The sequence below is a fragment of the Trachinotus anak genome, unplaced genomic scaffold (genome assembly GCF_046630095.1).
Source record: "Trachinotus anak isolate AG129_WGS33_773 ecotype Australia unplaced genomic scaffold, CSIRO_AGI_Tana_v1 ptg000010l, whole genome shotgun sequence".
NCBI lineage: Eukaryota > Metazoa > Chordata > Actinopteri > Carangiformes > Carangidae > Trachinotus > Trachinotus anak.
The window spans coordinates 20,822,415-20,842,479 of NW_027273861.1; the positions used below are offsets into that span (position 1 = coordinate 20,822,415).

The window sequence follows — 20,065 nt, forward strand, 5'->3', positions numbered from 1 at the left end:
CTTGAGATAACAGTTCACCTCAGCATTGACAGTTGCTATAAAAGTGTTGTCTGTAAAAAGGAGCTATTTTACATGATCTTAAATGAAGAAAATGTAGGTGATTCAGTAAAATAAACTATTATTTAAACATGTATTGTGTGTCCATGTAATTTTGTGACGGCTGCTCTTTATGAGTAGGTGCCATGTATATAGTGCCGCCAATATTATTTTTCTTGTCTTCGTGTGTGTGTCTTCATGTGTTAATTTATTGTATCCATCCCAGGTTGATGTCCTCTCAATGTCTCTGGTGCGTGTCTATATGTGTGCACACAATTGTGCGTTTGTCCATAAATGGTCTCTGAACATGCTGCCCTCAGCCAGGAGGCTGGCAGCTGGGCCCACTTATAAAGGAGGCTGGCATTTTCTCTCTCTCTTTCTCACTCACACACACACACACACACACACACACACACACACAACCACACGCACACACAGAAACGCACGTGCACACACACACTCAGGCAGGCAGTTTTCTATTACTATATTTATTAGGGCCTGTATTATTTATGATGTAATGCATTCCCTAGCACACACCCTTAAGCATCACAGCAACATGGCTGCCCTTAATCTTCACCTTAATTTTATCTCAAATCTAAATCTGACATTAACTAACAAGCTCTATAAATAAGTCAGGAGCATCCTTAAAAATGTTCTGACTTTAAAAAAAAAAGTATCCTTAAAGACAACAGGCACAAGCAACTCTAATCTACAGAGAAATTCTGGTATATTTCAACCTGTCTTGGAATACTTCACTCTGGCGTATTTACCATAAATGCAGTTAGGGGGCTAATTTCTGTGTTAACTCTAAACAAAAGTTTAAAATGATTTATGTAGAAGTGTTAATTTGAAAACCTGTGGGAAGTAGGGCTATGGGATATGACTTCAAATTGATATCAAAATTATTTTAAACTTTTACTTCGATTATGATTAATGAACTAATACTTTGGTGCTCATCAGTCTCTCTCTTTTTTTGAGCCATGCAGTCTTCATATTCGGCAATGTGATTGTCTTCCAAGTGATTAAACAAATTGGTGGTGTTACCTTTGGTCTCTGAAATAGTTTTTCTGCCGTGTTTGCATTTGATTTCCTTTTGCTCGGTGTTGTCTTCACTGAGGCCAAAATGTGCCCAAACGACAAACATGGCATTCTTTTATGGTCCCATCACAGGCCAAGCAGACAAATAACAACCCTGACCTAAATTGTTTTTTTATAGTTGCCACTGGCCATAGAGATGCTATGGCACTCAAGAGTGAGGTGGGATTTCACAAAGTGGTTCCTTAGACAAAAAGGGAGTGCGATGATGCAACAGAGACTGAAAGGACAATAAGAGAAAAATGGCAGAATCTGACTTTTTCAAACTGAAGTAGAATGCTGAATGTTACTTGCAACCATGCGAAACCACTGTGCACATTTAGAAGAGTTGAAGCACTTAAAAAATATGGAAGAGAAAGATCTCTGTCAAGTGGCCACTGATGGATAGAAAGCCTGCCTTCCTATGGCAATCACCACGTCCAACGGTGAAATGGAAGCGCACAATTCTGAAAAGCAGCTGAAGAAGATTCCCTGTGATTCCACATTTTAGGGCGTTTTCCAACTTTTTCCCTGAAATGAGTGGGCAGGTAAGCGATTGGTTTATTGCTCTGGGGCACTGTCAGGGTTCAGAGCCCCTGTCATGGTTTAACCTGCAACCATTTTGTTACTGGATAAACAGCTGTATCCTCTTAGCAACCAGGGCAATTAAAGAGGGAGTGCCATTCATAAAATAAAAGGCACAGTGCTGTGACTAAAATGTCAAGTCCCCTCTGCATGCTCTGCTAAGAGCCTCTCACAGTTCTCTCATCAAACTGCAGGTACTTTCTGCAGCATCACTGTGTGCTTCCATGATCAGTTAATACATGTGCACATTTATTATGCTTTATAGCTAACTCACATTACACAGCACACATATTTGGCTGACAAAGTAGCAGGGTGTTGATTGCAACAACATGATACTTTGAATTTCTGTTGCCGATTGTAAATAAGTGAAGTGTGTGAACCAGCATAATTAGGTGCTGGTTCTTCGTTGGCTCTTACCTACATTTGTCATTTTAATAAAAACTCAATATTATTACTGTTATCTTTTCTTCATTACATCTATATACCAGAGAAATATATCATTCACTTCCCAACATAGTGTCATGTTCAATCACCCCACACCCCACTCCTGTTGTACATGACTCTCACGTAATACCCAAAAACTCTAAAAATTGTAATGTCTTTGTGAAAAATTGAAAACATGAGATTTCCACACAGTCGGAGAAAGAAAAAGTCGGCATCTTGGTCATAGCTCAGTTATGAAATCTTACCACACTGCAGAGTGTCTCTCCTGTCAGACTGCTGACAGCACCGTCAGCTGGACACCAGTGCCGCTGCCCTGCCTCATGCTGTCCAGCATCTCCATTTCAATCATCCATCTCTTCTCCCATCACAGTTACTTTTATGGTTTAGTCACTTTAAGACTCAGTTTACAAAGCTAAAAAAAATGTCATGTTCTTAGAGCCAGGTGCCAAAGTGCTGGACCTTTCAAACACTCTCAAAGGACAGTAACAAAAACTATGTTTTAAATGTCATAGCATTTTGTATTTGGTTTGTTTAACTGATAACTTTCTGTGCATTCAAACTACAGCAAAGATGACATCAAGCACTGACCAGTGGGTCACTCGAGGGGCTGATGCAGAAATCCTAGGACAGCATTAACACAAGAGACTGATAACCTGAAAATCCCTCTGGGCTGTATTCACAACAACATTCACAGCAGCCCTTCTCATTCATGAATTCAAGAAGTGTGCTGATGGAGCAGGGGGACCATAAATATAGTTCAACTTTAGCCTGAAATGCTGCGTGACGTCATTCAGCAAGGTGCTGCGTTAGCCAATCCCGTACCAGCAAGCATTCCTGGTGGATTATTCTGTAACGTGAACACTGTATTTCTTCTGTTTACCTCAAGATCATTGCAACAAAAGATGAAACAGCTGTTACCCTGATAACTTTCCAGAATTTTAAAATCCTGTCTGTGAGTATTACTGGGTAATCTGGGTAAAGATGACATAACAAGGACACATGCATTCACACAACTATTGGATGCTATGAAATTTGGTACAGACATTCATGACCTCCAGAGGATGAATCTTAATGACTTGGTGATCCCCTGCTGACATTTAGCTCACAGTTGTACAGCCTCACACAGCCACTCAAGTGGGTGTAGCCTCTGCCTTGTAAATAGGTAAATAAATGCTTAACACTGCACATTACGTCCTTTAAGGACACACAAGCGGCTACAACGAGATTAACACCTGTCAGCTATCAGACCGCATCCCACATTTTCAAAGACTGAGGCAATGCAAGATGTATGAGGATGTGTGGGTGTATGAGTGTGTCCTCCTTATGCCATCAAAGGCTTTTGGTGGGTGCCGCAAGGCTCCACCATTAGCACACAGAGGCAGGAACTGGCTTCCCCTCCAATTATGACTTCCCCACCTCAAAAGAGGGTCAGGTGGTCCTTTCTCAATCAGGACGGAAAGAGGAGGAGGAGAGTGGCAGGATGGAAAGGGAAAGAGGAAGTGAGGCGAGTGCTGCCATTTGTGGAAATAAAAGGGAATTCCTGATATAGTGTCGGCTATGAATATTGAGGAGGCCTGGACCGGGATGCTGCTCTGGGTTTGGCTGAATAATTATAAGTGGATCCAGTGCTCTCTGGTAGGAGGAACAAATACAGATTTTCATTCAAAACTACATATCAAACGTAAGTCTTTTGCACTCCAAATGTCATTTGTGTATGTAAATGTAACTATAATGAAGATATAACTTTTAATAAAGTTAAGTTTTTTCAAATTTTATTCAAATAAATCATTCTAGAAATGAGCGTGAAACTGCTTATATCCTCCTAATCAGCCTTCTTCATCTTCTTCCCTCCTTTTTTTCTCCTTTCCTCTTTTGCTTCCTCAACCCTCCTCCTCTTCCTACCCACATTTCCCCTTATGACTTTACCACTTCACCTATGTTTCTATCTTTTCTCTCTTCACCCAGTTCCTCTCCATGATCTGCTGTTCTTACGTTCAATCTTCTTCCAGTGCCCCCTTCCATCTCCTCTTGTCCATCTCTCCAGTAAACTGCAGGGTAAAGAAAGCAGGCTTAGGGCTATTTCAAAGCTCGCCTGCAGTCTTACAGTTGAGTGTATGAATTTCAAAGACCAATTTAAGACCAAGAACAAGGGATCAGGCTCTATAATGAGGATACTGTTCTCACCGAGAGAAAGCATGATGGTGTTCATTAACTCCCAGTTGTTGTAAAGGAAAGGCTGCCCTGCTGCAGAGCTGTTACCTAGCAAGGGCCACCTGATCAGCCATCTGCTGGCTCGGAGAAAAATGAAGAGACCAAAACCTGAAAATTAAATCTTTGTTTTGTTTGTTTCCATATTTGTTGCAAAGTTTTCAGTGATGCTATATTTCTGGGGCAACCCTCAGAGCGAGAACTTTAAACAGACACAGGATATGGCTTAAATATTTGATTTGCTCATTAGATAAAAGACAAAACAAAAGACATTTCAACTATCAACAGGTTTACATTATTCATGCACACAAACACCTGTCTTACTTCAGTTATTCTTAAACATTCACTAGATTTTAAAAATAACTCAATATCCAACCATCTTGCTGAAGGGTACCTTAACAACGTTTGCCAACACAGGCGTTAGGTAATCACACTGATCCCACCAAGAATCAAACTGGCAGTTTTACAGTCACAAGCCGACATCTCCATCCTCTTTCATTATCTTAAAACCAGTGCCAGGTGGAGGAAATATGAGGGTGACCCAATGGACTTCTACCGGTTATGAATGAAAGCTAGCTAAATGGTGTCTGTTGCGACAGAAACACACACATTTCACAAAAGCAACTACACAAATGTGAATGTCTACTATTTTCACCTTTATTGGGTTGGCAGCAACAGCAAAACCATAGCCTTTGACAAAATTTTAAAATAAAAAAATAGATACTGTGTAATTTAACACACTCTGCTCCTACTCAAAACATCAGCAGCCTAGTGGATTTAACACAAATGGATGCGCCATACCTTTGTCAGAATTTTTGTCTGATATTTTTTTTTTGGTTTTTTTTGTGGCTGTACAGCAGATTAAAAACAGATACACAGACTTTACATACAGTATACTCATATACAGTATATTGTGTAAAGGTTTAAACATAATTTAATAAATAAATACATTAACCATTAACCTGTAGTGAAACTGTTTACTAAATTCTCTTAACTAAAAGCCCCTATCAATGCACTTGAAAGTAAGACAACTTGTTTGGACAAGATAACAGTTTTGATTTTCTAACACCTCAGTTTGGTCAGTGTAATACAGACACATATAAATTTATTTTTTAAATATTCATTCAACAGCTCTTGGAGTTTTGAAACCCTGAACCAAGACACGTATTTTACATAATCTGCTACAAAAAAGCCCACCAAAGGAATGAATATTTGTGCAATTTACGTCTGACCAAATACTGTAATCTCCACTTTAATGGAATATTCCAACTTTTACATTATATGGAAACTGAGCTATTTTTTTTAGGTCATTACATAATTTTGTTTTCGCCTGTCTTATATGTTGTGTTGTTTGTCACCACATTGTGAAGATAACACAGCACTAATTCAGATCCTATGAGTTTCATCTACTACCTCACAGCACTATGCTCCAAAGGAGCACAAAAAACACAAGCTATCAAAATAAAAAAAAATAATTATAGTCTTATATTTGACACGGATATGCTGTGTGTTCCCTATTGTTATTCCAAATGTATGCCAGGTCATATGGCCACAGAAAGGAATTTACAAGACAAAAATCTGCTGTCCTCTCTTATCTTACAGATATGATGTTGACGTCAGATAGCAGAAGATGTATCTGCACGAAGGTGGAAGTCAGATCGATTGTGATAAATTAATGACTTGACCCATTCTTGGTTAAGTGGAAACCCCTCCCCTGAACTTATCACAACATCATGGAAAATTAAATAAAATGACAATATACCTTCAGACAAGTACATGGACACAGGGTATGTTAATGTAGCTGGAAAAAGTTTTTAAAAAGTGCAGCGTGTCCATGTATTGATAATTACCTCTCATCATCTTTTTTTTCTACTTTTCCTACAAAATACATCTTTAGGCACGTATACAGAACAATCTGTAATGTATTAAAGCTGCATAAAGCAATATTTTTTTAATAGTAACACTGAATCAAATAATTCCTGATTATGTTGAAGGGTGATGAATGCTGATAATCTGAGATTCAACACCCCATTTTTGCAGCTTTACACAGCTGCTTCTACCTCACTGATTTGGTTACCTGAACCAATGAAACCAAAACAATGCTGGCACATACAGTATAAACCTTGGGCAGTCATTCCCAGCACATGGCTATTTCAGATTGACTGTAGGTTGCCTGCGTACCTCATGCAAAACTGCAAAGAGCTGAAGTAAACAAGTGGCTGGTGAAGAAAGTAGAACATGTAAATAATCCAAAAAGACAGATATTTTTCTGTTGGTAGTTTACCAAACCTTGGCTTAAAAACAATATTTACTTACATTCATAAGGTGACCAGAAAGACTCTACTGGAATGCTCATGTAGCTCTGTTTCTGATAGATGTGTAAGTGGCAAATTGCTTGGTAACATACCACTAAAGTATAATAAGCAAAAGGCTTGATGTCTTTCTACACCTCGTGGTAAAAAAAAAAAAAAAAATCACTTAATGCAGCTTTAAAATGACTTACACAGGGTACTGTTAAGCAGCAAAGAATGGAACAACGGTTACAACATCAAGGGGCTGGGTTTGCTCTGTCACTTGGTTTCGAGCATGGACAAATATACACTACAAGCGAAGCCTAAACCACAGATGACCAACAATACTACATGAGCAAAGAGGGAAATCAGTTTAAATCATTGGCCATAGTACGGGGCTGTACTATTGTGAAATGAATTACGTTTTGACACTGATCCTATGATCAAGGAAATGTACAAGGTAAATTGGTAAATACTACTGTGCTGTAGCAAAGGGTGAGAATCATATCCAAAGGCAGTCTGCAGGTAGCTATAGCAGCACAAATAATCTGTTCTTTGTCTATCAAAAGGTCCAGATTGGGAAACAGTCTCCAAGCTGGGAGGGCACAGTCCAAGAACAAAAGAGCTGTCTTTTGGCAGAATTAAGTTAACTACCCATCTCCAATTAGAAGCCCACGAACGATTCATTAAGGACTCCTAACACCTTACACCCAGCACAGTCATCTGCTGCTTGAGCACAAACGTCATGAGAAAAAGATAAGGAAATTTCAACAAACCCAGCTACCAATTCAGTGTTTTTCTTCCCCATATTTAATGTGCGACTCCCAGTCAGGTTAGACTTTGTAAAGAGTGTACACTAAATGCTATATTTATTCACAAATTGAGATGTCTGTAAGACACTCAAGCCTGTAGTTTGAGAGAAGTAACTTTTGATGTCTATCAGTAATGGAACTGGTGGAGCTGAAACAAAGGGGGAAAATAAAAAATAATGATCACTGTCCAGCCTGTAGTCCAACAAACAATAAGCTACTGATAGCCTTAAACCCTAATCACAACTATGCATATAATCTCAGATCAGTTAAATTTTAACTTCACAACAACCTCCAGACAGACAAGATCACATTAACCTGAGCCCCTGTTCACCGACGCTAGGAAATAAAATCCACCATTATGTTTAACGGGGATAACTGTGTCACTGATCCTACCTTCAGGTCATCACTGCCACATCTTATCACTTTCCTTACCTGTATGTCACACAGGCAAGTATACAAATTACAATTTTAATAAATAATACTGCGAAATTCACGATCCAGTATACACGGCCCCTCCATATACAGGGAAAGAGGGATATTATATTTATTTGCTGGTTACAGCATTTGTGCCTCAAACAAATAATAAGAAATAATCTTAACACAGCCATATCAGGAATGCCACACCAATGGTGGGAATTCTGGCACTGATGGGCTATTTCATAAACACTAGGGGGTAACTTGGGGGAAAAAAAACACTGTGCTGGGTTATTACCTGCTAAAAGCATCACTTCTCTGCCCTCGATACAGAGTGCCTTAGCGTCAAACAAGGCTAGGTATGACACATCCTTGGTCTGAATTCTAGAAATAAGGTGCTTTTTAGTAGGGGTGCACCAATCAAGTGGTGACCAGCTATAATCAGATGATATTTAAATTGGTAAACAATGGAAGCAGCACGTCATTTACGGAAAGTCTGATACAGGTCACACTCCTTCGGTAGGCAATGTGTTAAATATGTAGAAAATTTCACTGTCTACATTACAGATTTGTAAAGATGTCCAGTTTGGGGGATTTTAACTTCATTTAAAGGTTCTAACACTCCTCTTACATGTTTAGATAGTTTTACAGTCCTTGGTCTAATGCTGTCATGTAGCAGTGTGTTTTGCATGACTATCAATATTGGACATTACATGGTTTAGTTCACGGCGCACTGTTAGATTATGTAGCATGTTTAGCAGAAGGTCTGTGTGAACAGCTTTATTCAATTCTAACCAACTATCAGAGGTGACTGGCCAATCACTCTATCAACAGAAAAATATGTGGCAATATGTGACAACTTGACCAGTAAATAACTATTTTTCTTGCATCTGTCTCCTGTTCACCTACCAACATCATGTTTACACACTCAAAACAAAGTACTTTAGCAGTAAAAGACTGCTCACTCTCACTCAATCAAGTAAACTGTCAAGGCCATACACTGTCTATTATTCATCAGCGGCATAATGGCCGTAATTGTTTTCACTTTGTGTGTTTATACAGTTTAAAGTCAAATATCCATTTACAATCTTTTAACAGGTTTGTGAGCACAAGTAAGTGTAACTTATCTTGTATCTGCTAATGACAGACGGTACGGGACATCCAGTAAGAAGGTCAATCGAATTTGCAAACACTAAGAAAATTTATCAGGCCTGAAATAGAGTGGTCACATTTGATGTGTGAGGAAATATTTGTGAATCTCTTGGAATTAACAGTTTTGTTTTCTCACCAAATCTAACCTGGCCAATGACATACTTGTATATAAAATATGTAAGATGCAAAGGCTAAAAAAGCCATGACTTTCCACAGCTCTGCCACATAGCATAGAATGAAAGTCATCACAGAATGCCAAACTCTCATTAACTCGTTCTATTTAGACACTGCACCCATTTCCTTGAAAAGTAATGCAATAAACCAAGGTTTATTGAGACCAAGGAAAAGTCACTGGTGTAAACTGACAGGCTGTTATAACAGAAGGTGTTTCTGTTTAGTCAAGCCCTGCCAATTTCAGATTCATGTTTCCCATTGATAGAATCCAGGAGTATCCTCATCCTGTAGAAGCCATCCCTTCAGATGGAGCACGAGTTTGCCCTCTTCCTTGGTTTAGGCTCCACAAAATCCCTGTCATCAGCTGCACAGTGGCTGAAAGAGCAAATTGTCTGTGAGAGCCTACGCATGCCGAGGCGGAACACACTATTAGACAGGCTGTAGATGACACAGTTGCAGAAGCTGTTGCTAATGGCCAGCCAGGTGGTGATGAAGGAGAGGGCAGGGCTATCCAGCACGTGGGAGCTCTCCAGCAGGAAGTAAATTATGTATGGTAGCCAAAGCATATAGAAAACACTGGTGATGCGGAAGAGTACCATCGCATAGCGCCGATCTGGTCCATGCCCTCCTTGATGCCCACTGCTGCCACCGCCCTCACCAGCCTCCATCTCCTGGCTAGGGAAACGTGCCCGCCGTTCACTGATCTCCCTATTGTGCTGCTGGCAAATGCGAAAGATATGGTAATAGGTAAAACAGACCACAAGTGCAGCAGGTGCATAGAGCAGGCACACTACAAAGCCTGTAAAGAGGGCAGAGGTGGGCCAAGAGTGAGCGCACCACTCAAAAATGTCCCCATGATATCCTGGCTTACCCCACCCAAAGAAAGAGGGCAAGAAAACCAGGCTAGAGTAGACACAGATGAGGGTGATGCAACCTCGTAGCCGGCATGGCGTTACCAGCTGGTTGTAAGATAGTGGTTTAGTTATGGCCAGGTAGCGGTCTACACTGATACAGGCCAAGCAGGCCATTGAAACACTCTTCAGTACAGAGATAACATAGCTGAAGACCTGGCATGTGATGGGCTCCTGGACACCTGCTGGGTAGTGGAGCAGAGAGAGGGTGGGCACCAGGCAACTAAGACCCACCAGCAGGTCAGCGTAGGCCATGGTCTGGATGAAGTAGCTGGTGGTGTAGTGATGTAGTAGAGGGGCACAGTGGAACACAAAGATCACCGTCAGGTTCCCTGCAATTATGAGAACTGTAAGAAGTACAATGACAGCAGTCTCCAAGACGCAAGCCTCTAGGCCTTCATTCAGCCCCCAGCCCAAGGGACAGGAGTGGTTGGAGGCCCTTCCAGGATAGAAGTCTCCATGGCTGCTGTTGGCAGTGAGCACCGGGTCCGTTGTCAGTTCAGACTGGTTCATTGTTCTGGGTGCTATCCAGGTGGGTCAGGTTTGTGGTTAGCCACCCATAAGGCAGCTGGCCTGAAACTGGAGAACTCCCTGCCCCCTCCTGCTCCTTATGAAGCGTCTGCAACTTCTCTCAGTTACCAGAGCTCAATACTCTTTCTAGCACACTCACTCTGTCTTTCACCTTACTCTCACATAGCTGGGTCTCAATCAAATGAACACTGACTTGAGGAAAATCAATAAAGCCTCTGGGAGAGTAGGACAACCCGTTCAGCTCTCCTTTTCCAGTCACTCATGGTTAGTGAAGGTAGTGGGTTGGTAACAGTCAGGAGTAGAGAGGGAAAAAAAACGGTATTCCTTCCGTAACCTAAGGCAGGGCAGCATTAGTGTTGTGGCCACCATCTATCCCAAAGGCCAGTTTCCCTGCTGCTTTGCCTGCCAGTCTGCAGCCTCATCTCCTGATTCTAATGAGGGTTGCCATCGGGAAGCTGACGGCATAAACTGTCCTCACAAGGGCAGATAGCACAGAGGATGTGAGGGGGAAACCATACGAAGGGGTTAAAGTATGAAGCAAAGTACAATGCTTTCCTCTCTTGATAGATCATCAAAGGAGATCAAATAAGTAATCAGCAGATGGCTATTTCGGACAAAAGATTAGATTAAATTTATTGAGTGCAGTTACCTTTCAAAAAATACATTTTAGGCAACTATTGCTTAGGGGGAAAAAGCTTCTTAAGAGTCTCTTAGTGTATAATTACATCCATCTCTGTGAATCAACCCCTCAGTACAATCCAAAGTTTGACTGTGCCATGGGTGCTAGTGTGTTTACTATGTAACAGCAGGCTTCCCTTATTTTGGTGGTCCTCTGGTCAGTGTCTGGAGCCCATGTATGCCCAGCTATTGTCTGAATCAAAACACAGACACAGGCTAGAACAACATGGGGATCTCCGCAGGAGATAATGTCACAGCTCTCTCAACACACATGGCGCTGGGGGAAAATGTGTTTACTAGGCATCCCCAGGCAGAATGAGGAAACAACCAAGCACGTCAAAATGTCTCGATGAGTTCTGCCATTAAAGTAATTTAAAGTTTAAATCCAAATGTGCAAACTTGCCTCTCAGGGTTCTGGACTGCAAGTCGCGAAATACAAACATTTGTAAAAGTCCAGTAGCTGATGAAAGCGTTGAATGTCAGACTCCCATGCAGGCAGGTGAAAGGACTCTCCAGGAGCAATGAGAGGCCAGCTGAATAACTCAGCGCTCCTCTCACTTCGGCTCCTCAGCAATCCTGTGGCAGACACTTGCAGAGAGGGGTGTGGGGATCAATCGGCAATCCACGTATTTATCCCATAAACTTGGTTTGTGCATTTCTGATGTGACATCCTGAGGTACAGGCAGGGAGAAGCTTAGCACCTTCTCCTAAAGTGGTTAATGCAACCACAAATTTTCCAACTTGCCTTGCCTTTCAAGTATGCATTCTGTTTAGTTCTAGAGGTATGGGATCCTATAGCCTTGTTTTTAACTCCTCTTTCTGTAGGTCTGTCGCCTTGAACAAAACACTTGCAGCGCAACAAAAGGGGAATCCACTCTAGCAGTAAAAAGAAAAGACGAAGTCTCAGTCGGAGTCCCAGTCTTAAGCAATGTCCTCTGCAAACGTCCCCCTTTTAATTCCATTAAACAGGACAACCCATGTTTTTAATAAACAAATCCTTAGATCCTGGCACACAGAGAGAGATGAATGCAATGCATCTGTTAAAAGCAGCAAGTAAAAAGCAAGAAAAAAAAAAGATGACTGCGCTGATGGAAATGAGTTAAATCTGCAGCGAGGGAAGCGAGGGGACGAAGACTCCCTCAGCCCTGGTGCAGTGAGAAGGAGAGATGCTGTGACTGGCTTACACTTCCCTCCCTCCCTCTCCACACAATCTCTCTAGCTTGCACACTCAGTCTCTCTCTCTTTCCACACACACACACACACACATACAAGCCCTCCCTCTTTCTCTCGCTCTCTCTCTCTTAGCCCCTCACTCATTGCCCCGCCTCCTCTCCTCCCAGCTGCACCTGAGGCTCCATGCCACATTATTCTGTCTCTCACACTGCCTCTCTCCCAGGGGTAAATTTGGATACATTTCCTATTTACATATTACTTATCTCTCACAGTCTATTTTCTATTAACCAAAGCCCCCTCCCTCCACATCCCACACTTTCCTTCCCCCATCTTACTTCCCCCTCCCCTTACAGTCCCATTTCTTCCTCTCAGTCTCCCTTCTCCAAACATCTACTTAGCCTCAGCATGTTAGCATTAAGTATCACAGCAAATAATAACGAAATCTACATTTCATGGCAGTCTTATGAGTGACATGTACTCTCTCTACTCGGGTGGAAAAAGGAAAGAAATGCCTGATAGTATCAGTGGTCATCAGCCTCAGTTTACCACTCTCTTAAATACATTAATGTACCATGTGTACAGGATGGCAGTCTATCTCCATATTCCCACGGAACATCTTGGACAGCTAATTCTAATAAAATATGTCCTATCCCTTATCCAGCCAGGCTCCAGGTTCGCCTGGATATATTTTTATTCTTTATTTAACCAACAGATTAGCACAGTTATGCTTGCCCCTTAGTTACAGTTGCCAGGCATTTCTGCCAGTTGGGAGCATCCAGTGGCCAACAGATGATGAAGAGGATCAAGTGACAGCAAACTGGCTCAGCAGAAAGGTGGATGGAAAGAAACTGTCAAGCATCATGCCTGGGCGAGAGAATCTTGCAAAAAAGAAAATTTAGCACAACTTTGTTAACATTATTGTTTTCTTTTTTTTTTTTTTTTTTTAAATCAGTCAGAGCCTATTAGAGCCCATGATAAGTGGCTGGCTCCAAGTTAGATGGGAAATGGCTACTATGAAAAACAGCATTGCACCTGTCCTCTTCCAGGAAGACTAGAGTGCTGTGATTGTTTGGAAAAGGTGGTGGGGTTTTACACTGTGTAGACTCAACAACAAGCGGAAGATGTGTTAGTGAGGAAGCACTGTTGCTTAAGGGGACATTTAAAGTTGCACTAGGCCATCATTTAAAGAAATTTAAAGATATCCTGTCAGACTACAAGGTATACTTACAAAGGATAGACAACATTAGGTATCATACTCTTTCATCTTTCTAACCTGTCTAATTCTGGTGTTTATTCAGTCAAACATTAAACCATCATAGCAAAACAAAACCAAACGTGTTAGCTGGACAACAGTGCGGGAATGTGCCTTCCAAGAGAAAAGCTATTCACAGACAATGGCTGAACCCATCCCTGATTGAGTGTCCTTCAGGAAGATGTAATACAATGTAGTAATATTATCATAATTAACATAGTTTTCTGACACACTGTCTCTTCATGATAGATCATTCAAGCCTGTGAAAATGCCTTACACAGATTTGTTGACTAAAATATGGAGGCCGACCCTCATATTCATTTTTTTAATATTCCGAAAACAGGACACTTGAACTTTAGATTCCCATTTTGTGTATAGTGTTTCCAGTTTGTATCATTACATTTAGCAAAATAATAAACATGTTCCTCTTTAATTTTAGATTCATATTTAAATCATATTTTTACTATTTGCATCAATTTGTAAGACAGTAAGTATTACCTCACTTTAATGTCAATATAATAAATACTACTATAGTATATTGCCAAGTGGATTACATGACAAAACATGAGTTCACCATAACGGATTTAAAAGTTGTAAGTTAATGTAATAGAAATGTACAACACAGACAACGTAAGATTTTATTTTATATATATTTATAACAGTATTTGGTAAAATGTTACAGGTGTTAGAATTTGGTCATTTTTTAAATTTGGTCAAAAGCAGCAAGGCAGTGATATAACTTACCAATATGCTAGATGTTTATCTCTGTTAACTGATGCTTATAAGGTCAAAATGACATAACAGTCTGCTTAGGTGAAGTGAAATATCCTGTTAAGGTTTAATACAGTGTGTTTCATACAATGTGATTTTAAACTGCAGAACAAGTGAGCCTGCCATACAGAAGGACGGCTCTTTAATTGTCATGGAGACCAGATGTTCTTCTGCACCTGTGTTGGTTAATTTGGTCATTCAGAGAAACAGTGAATGGAAAAACAGAGAGAGGAGTCAGAAAGAGAGGAAAACTAAAAATAAAACGAGAGAAAGTGAAGACTATGGAAGTTCTGTTGTCACTCTCAGCACAGTGCTCTTTACCTTTGGATGTGGACACTGATGAAAAACACGACCAGAAGGCCACCGTTAATAATTCATTCTGCTCCAAAACAAAGCCAGCAGGGCCACTTGGAAACAAAGGTGGAGGCTGATTCACCTTTCACTGCCTCCCAGCATCCCACCCTCCTCCACCCCTGGGTTCCTGCTGATTCCTGTCTCAACAACAATGTGTTGGCATAAGCAGGGAGTTTACATCTACATTATAGGTGTTCAGCTGATAAGCTCACCCAGAGCAACTTACAGTACAGTGAGTAAGGAGGCAGGGGGGTTCATAGTCTCATTCAAGGACATTTTTACGAGGATAAGGTAAGTAATTAAGTGCCATGTATATAAGTTTATATACATGGCACCTTGGTATTAAAAGCATCCCATAGTGCTACATCAATCAGATCAATCAATAACAATGAAACAAACTACTAGATAATCCAAAAACATAAATGTTAGGCCAGTCTGTGCAACTCCACATTGCTGACCCAATGTTCACCGAATGTTAAACGTTATAACACAACCTGGTGGCCAGGATACAGATACAAGTATTGTCTACTTGGTTACAGCCTAATGGATAATGATTAATTACGCAAAGTCATGACTTTCTTGATAATACTGGATGATGATTAAGCATGTAGTTGTGCGTCACGTAAATTTGGCAATTGCTAATTCTTCTACTTGTAATGTGTGTCTTAGTGGTTATCTTTTTTTTTTTCACTGTGAAGATTAAATTAGGGTACAGGCATGGCAGACAATAACAAAGAGCAGTATGCAAGTCTTTGCCTTCACTCTTTTGAATTTATCTTCACTAATTTCAGTAGCACCCTCACTGATTTTACTTTGCAACTGGACCTCATTAGACTATGTTACAGTATTTTGAAGATTTTTACATTTTACTGCTCTTTGTTGTATGAATGTAGGTGCTTCACGCTGACTGGTTTAGAGCGTGACATTTGTAAGGTTGGTTATCAATGAATTTCATGTAATTGGCATTAAGAGTAACATGTCTGGTTTGATTTGATTTGATTTTGCCATAAAACAACCCACACATAACGCATTTGTCCAAATGTAAAACAGAAATATAGAGGCTTCCGTACTGTTTCTCCAATGACTGACATCCCTCTTGTTCAAGAGTCTGGGGGCTGGAATATGGAGGGATACAGTAGGTGGTTAATGGAGCAGATTAGGACTGGTTCTCTGCCTGGATACTAACATTCATCTAGCACCATCAATGGACCGACACTAAACCTGCTTAGCAGGAAGAGGCCAGTGTTTATATTTATCAAGAACAGGCCATGCTTTGTCTGGATTCAGTTCCCAGGTTGAAGGCACTAAAGAAGAAGAAGAATCTGACAACAACATTAGTAGTCATTGTCTTTAGTACAGCTTACCTGCCTGCCATAAAAACTGTACTGAATATTGAGATGTCATAGCTTGACACCATTTGCCAAAAACTAAATCCTGGTTTCCATGTAGATAATGTGACAATTTAAGCACTAAATCCAATGAAGGCCAGACTGTTAGTTGCCGCTATTTGGTATCCTAGGAGCAAGCTTGGTAGGGGAAAAAAAAGAAAGAAAGAAAGAAAGTGAATAAAAAAAATCAGTGTACTGTGTGTACTTTACTGAAATGGCATCTCTCTTTTGAAGTTACATTTTTTTGCAGTCACCTCTCAGTGCTGTTGTTGACAGGGTGAAGTTAGTTGTGTTGGACAGCTGTATATCTGTCAAAAATTTAAAAAATCAAAAAGCAGCAAGTTGTGATTATCACTTTTGGAAGTAATGGTTGTGAGGACACATTCTACTCCTGTTCAATATGACAGAGATAATGTATGATGCAGACACAGTGAGAAGGGACAAATGTCGAAAAGATAGGAGATGGCGCTCAGCATGTGGAAAACAAGGTAACACCTACTGTTATCGCATTCAACATGACAACAAATTATGTTGAACAGCCTTAACAGGACAATATCTAACATTTTCACCTCCAGCACAATGTCACCATGTACACTACATACACTGGGATTGGTGCAGTTGAATGGTAAAGAGGACCTAAAGGTCAAAGACGGGCTGCCTACTGAAATCACCATCCATCATCTTCATTTAATCTCACACCACATGGTGGTGAAGACCTTTCTGACCGCTCAGGTTGAGATATTTATATTCATTATTCTGTAGCTCCTATTGTCCTTGCACCATGTAGGTCAGGATGTAATGTGCATCTTTTAGTCACCTGTAAAGATGAAATATAAACAATACGTCTTTGTACTTTCACTTGAAATTAGGTTTTTGTCAAAGAAAAACTAGGATGACAAATAGATAGTTGCTGAATAAATGTCACTGTGTAAAATGCAGGTCAAGGTTGCATTTTACATTTGTATTCTTTCTAACAGAGAATCATAAAATGCTTTGTTCGTTAATTGCCTGTAGTACTGTGTTATGCGTCATTAATGTATGTTCAACGGTGTGCAGTTCTATTTGGCTGATTATGCTCTGTTTCTCTTTTTCTTTCAAACCGAAGTAATTTTAAGCTTGCTGTTGCCTAAAATAATGCAAATAAATTACAATATTTGTGCACCCTTTCTGTGTAGATCTTGTGTAAAATTCACTCGACATCTGGATGAAAATGTTAATGATGTTGTTCATAATGGAAATACAATCTGGTACAACTCTGCAGTGAGGAAGAGGATGGAGCAGAGCTTGGCTATAGCTGTGAGGCTACAGTCGGTATGAGGACTGAGACGCAGAAGTGTGACCCAAGAAGACGCTGTAGGGTGGATCTTCTTAATCCAAACTGTCATATCAATGTCAGAATGGCTAGGAGGATATGCTAATACACACATGGTGGATGTATTCACTATTCTATGGCAGCACAATTACACTTACAACAAACATCCTTATTTATAAAATTGTTTTATTACAGCTTGTATGATAATTTCAATCTACACAAAACATTCTACATTAAATAAAAAGCCTGTAACAAGTTTTAAATAAAGGAACATTGTTGATTGCACTGTTTCAACAACATACACTACACAAATGTGTTTGTGCATGGCATAAACACTCAAAATTAGCATAAACCCTGTTTCATAGTTACTATTCTCTTGTTAATTTGTTTAGATATATCAAAATCAGAAATAACAAATCAGATTTTTGTTGATTTTTCTTTTCCAGATATATTGATTTTCATGATGCTGTGGAGGAAACGCTGTGTGTCCTTTTTTATCATGCCTACTGGGTTCCTGCTGTGGATAAGTGAATGGTAGCTTGAGGGCTGCATTATGGAGACACGCACAGCGCCGTGAAGGGAGGGGTGCTCTGAATAGACCTATATTGTAAGGAGGGGAAAATGGAAATGGTGTTGCTTGGCTGTGTTGTAGTCATGCACTGCAGCTGGTCCCGACAGATACTATGAAGCAGGATGGAATAGTGGTGAGTGAGTGTGTGCGACTGTCTTTGTGTCAGATGCTGTGATTGACAAGACTTTAGACCCTCAGAGGGATTTATTTTATCCATGAATGAAGGGAGACCTCAAACTAGTGGTAGGGCACACATCTAACTGTGCACACATGCATGCATGCATGTCTTTTCAGCTTGGGGTGAAAAGTCTATCTCCAAAGTCTTTGAAATCCTAAGAAAAACAACTTTGTTTTTTGCTTGATCACCAGTGGGTTTTGATGGATTTCTAAGAATTTTGTCTAGCAAACAAACATCATAATTAGCAAAGGAGTTTAAGTGTTTTTTCTTCTAAAGTGTATAGCACCTACAATGGATAGCATCATATCAAATTTCTCATATTTCATACCTTAGCAGAACAGGGAGTACTCCCTGGAATGGATTAGAAATGAAACAATAAGGTATAACACTGATTTGAGTGCAGCAGTCAACTGAAACGATTTTCAATGATTCTAATTGACAGAGAAACAAGCCCTCTCCTGTTCCTCTAATGTTACTCCAAGTACCAATATGCATTGCACTTAAACCCAAACACCTCTCCAACTCACTGGACTCTCACAGCTATCTGTTCCAAACTACCAGCATGTGTACACATCTTGTACAGTGGTGCAATGGTTGCTAGAAGGTTGTACAAGTAGTGGGTGAAATTTGGAATGGAGTCATAAGTGGCTGCCCACCTACCCACGGTCCAATTATCCAAATATCACGTACTTAATGAACTAAGGCAGAATGTTAAGAGACAAAGGTGAAAGGAGACACTGAATTGTCATGGAGACAACTTAAAGCACAGTGAAGTCCATGGACCTTTGCAGTTACCATGGCAGCCTATCTTATGTACATTGTACTCCATGTATCTGTATGTGGGTTATCAGGCGTGGGTGTAGTATTATTTCAGCCTTGCTGCATGGCTGATGCTACCTTTGATTGTACACTGACGTTAAATGTCATCGCTAAGCTGGCGTCTGGCCTGAATATGACTCAGCATCAAAATGTAAAGCACCTCACAGTCCTGGTCTCATTTGCTCTTAGATTTCATTACATAGAAGAATTCATAAAGAACTGGGCTTGGGTGGTGTGTGTGACAAGATACTTAAATTGTTTACAGCTAAAAATGGTTCACCTTTTTAAAACTTGGGGTCACAATGTGATTGTATTTGCACTTGCATTCAGTGGGCAAGAGTAAGACAAAGCACAGGGGCTGAGGCCACTGCACATCCACAATAGCCAAACATAAGTGATGGCACAATACTATATGTAGAAACATGCTTTTTGATTTCATTTATCAATTCCTGAAAGCAATATTTGTAACTACTGCATTTCTGTCTACTTAGTTAAGTATGCATTGATATACAGTACTTGTATTATGTTTCAGTTTGGCACTTTGGAAGAATTAAAATCAGAATGCATGTAATATAAATTTTCGCCAGTGCTAATAGTTGGTACAAATCCTTTAACCCTCTTACTGCTACAGATTTGTTTAGCCATGGAGAAAACGGCAGGATATTGTACTAAAGGACTGAAAAGGTAGAAAGAAGAAAAAAAAATCAATTCCGTTTGCAAAACAATCTCCTTGGAAGACTTTCAGTTTCATACAGTATAAGGCTCCATACGGCCTGCTGTGGTGAAACTGCTGTTCCAGCTTCTGATTACAGCCGTTGTACCTGTGGAGAGATCCTGACCTCTGTTAACACACTGGCCGTGCTGTGAGTGAGACTGGTCTTTGGAGAGGCAGGCCTGGAAATAGCTGGCTGAGCTTTTTTAAGCTGTGGGTTCAAGC

The 20,065-nt window shown here is 40.3% G+C and overlaps 2 protein-coding genes across 5 annotated transcripts in view; both read right to left on the bottom strand.

Annotated features, from left to right (window-relative positions):
* rabgap1l (RAB GTPase activating protein 1-like) overlaps positions 1–20,065 on the bottom strand; it is a 114,761-nt gene that overhangs the window by 62,258 nt on the left and 32,438 nt on the right. The gene's annotated exons all lie outside the window — the stretch shown is intronic.
* gpr52 (G protein-coupled receptor 52) lies at positions 7,874–12,819 on the bottom strand. The gene has a single exon (XM_071486091.1). It carries the CDS (start codon positions 10,612–10,614, stop codon positions 9,493–9,495), a length of 1,122 nt encoding a protein of 373 aa, XP_071342192.1. The 5' UTR covers positions 10,615–12,819; the 3' UTR covers positions 7,874–9,492.

What these genes read in the sequence shown, in the direction of transcription:
- gpr52 (XM_071486091.1), bottom strand. Translation starts at nt 10,614, where the DNA reads ATGAACCAGTCTGAACTGACAACGGACCCGGTGCTCACTGCCAACAGC.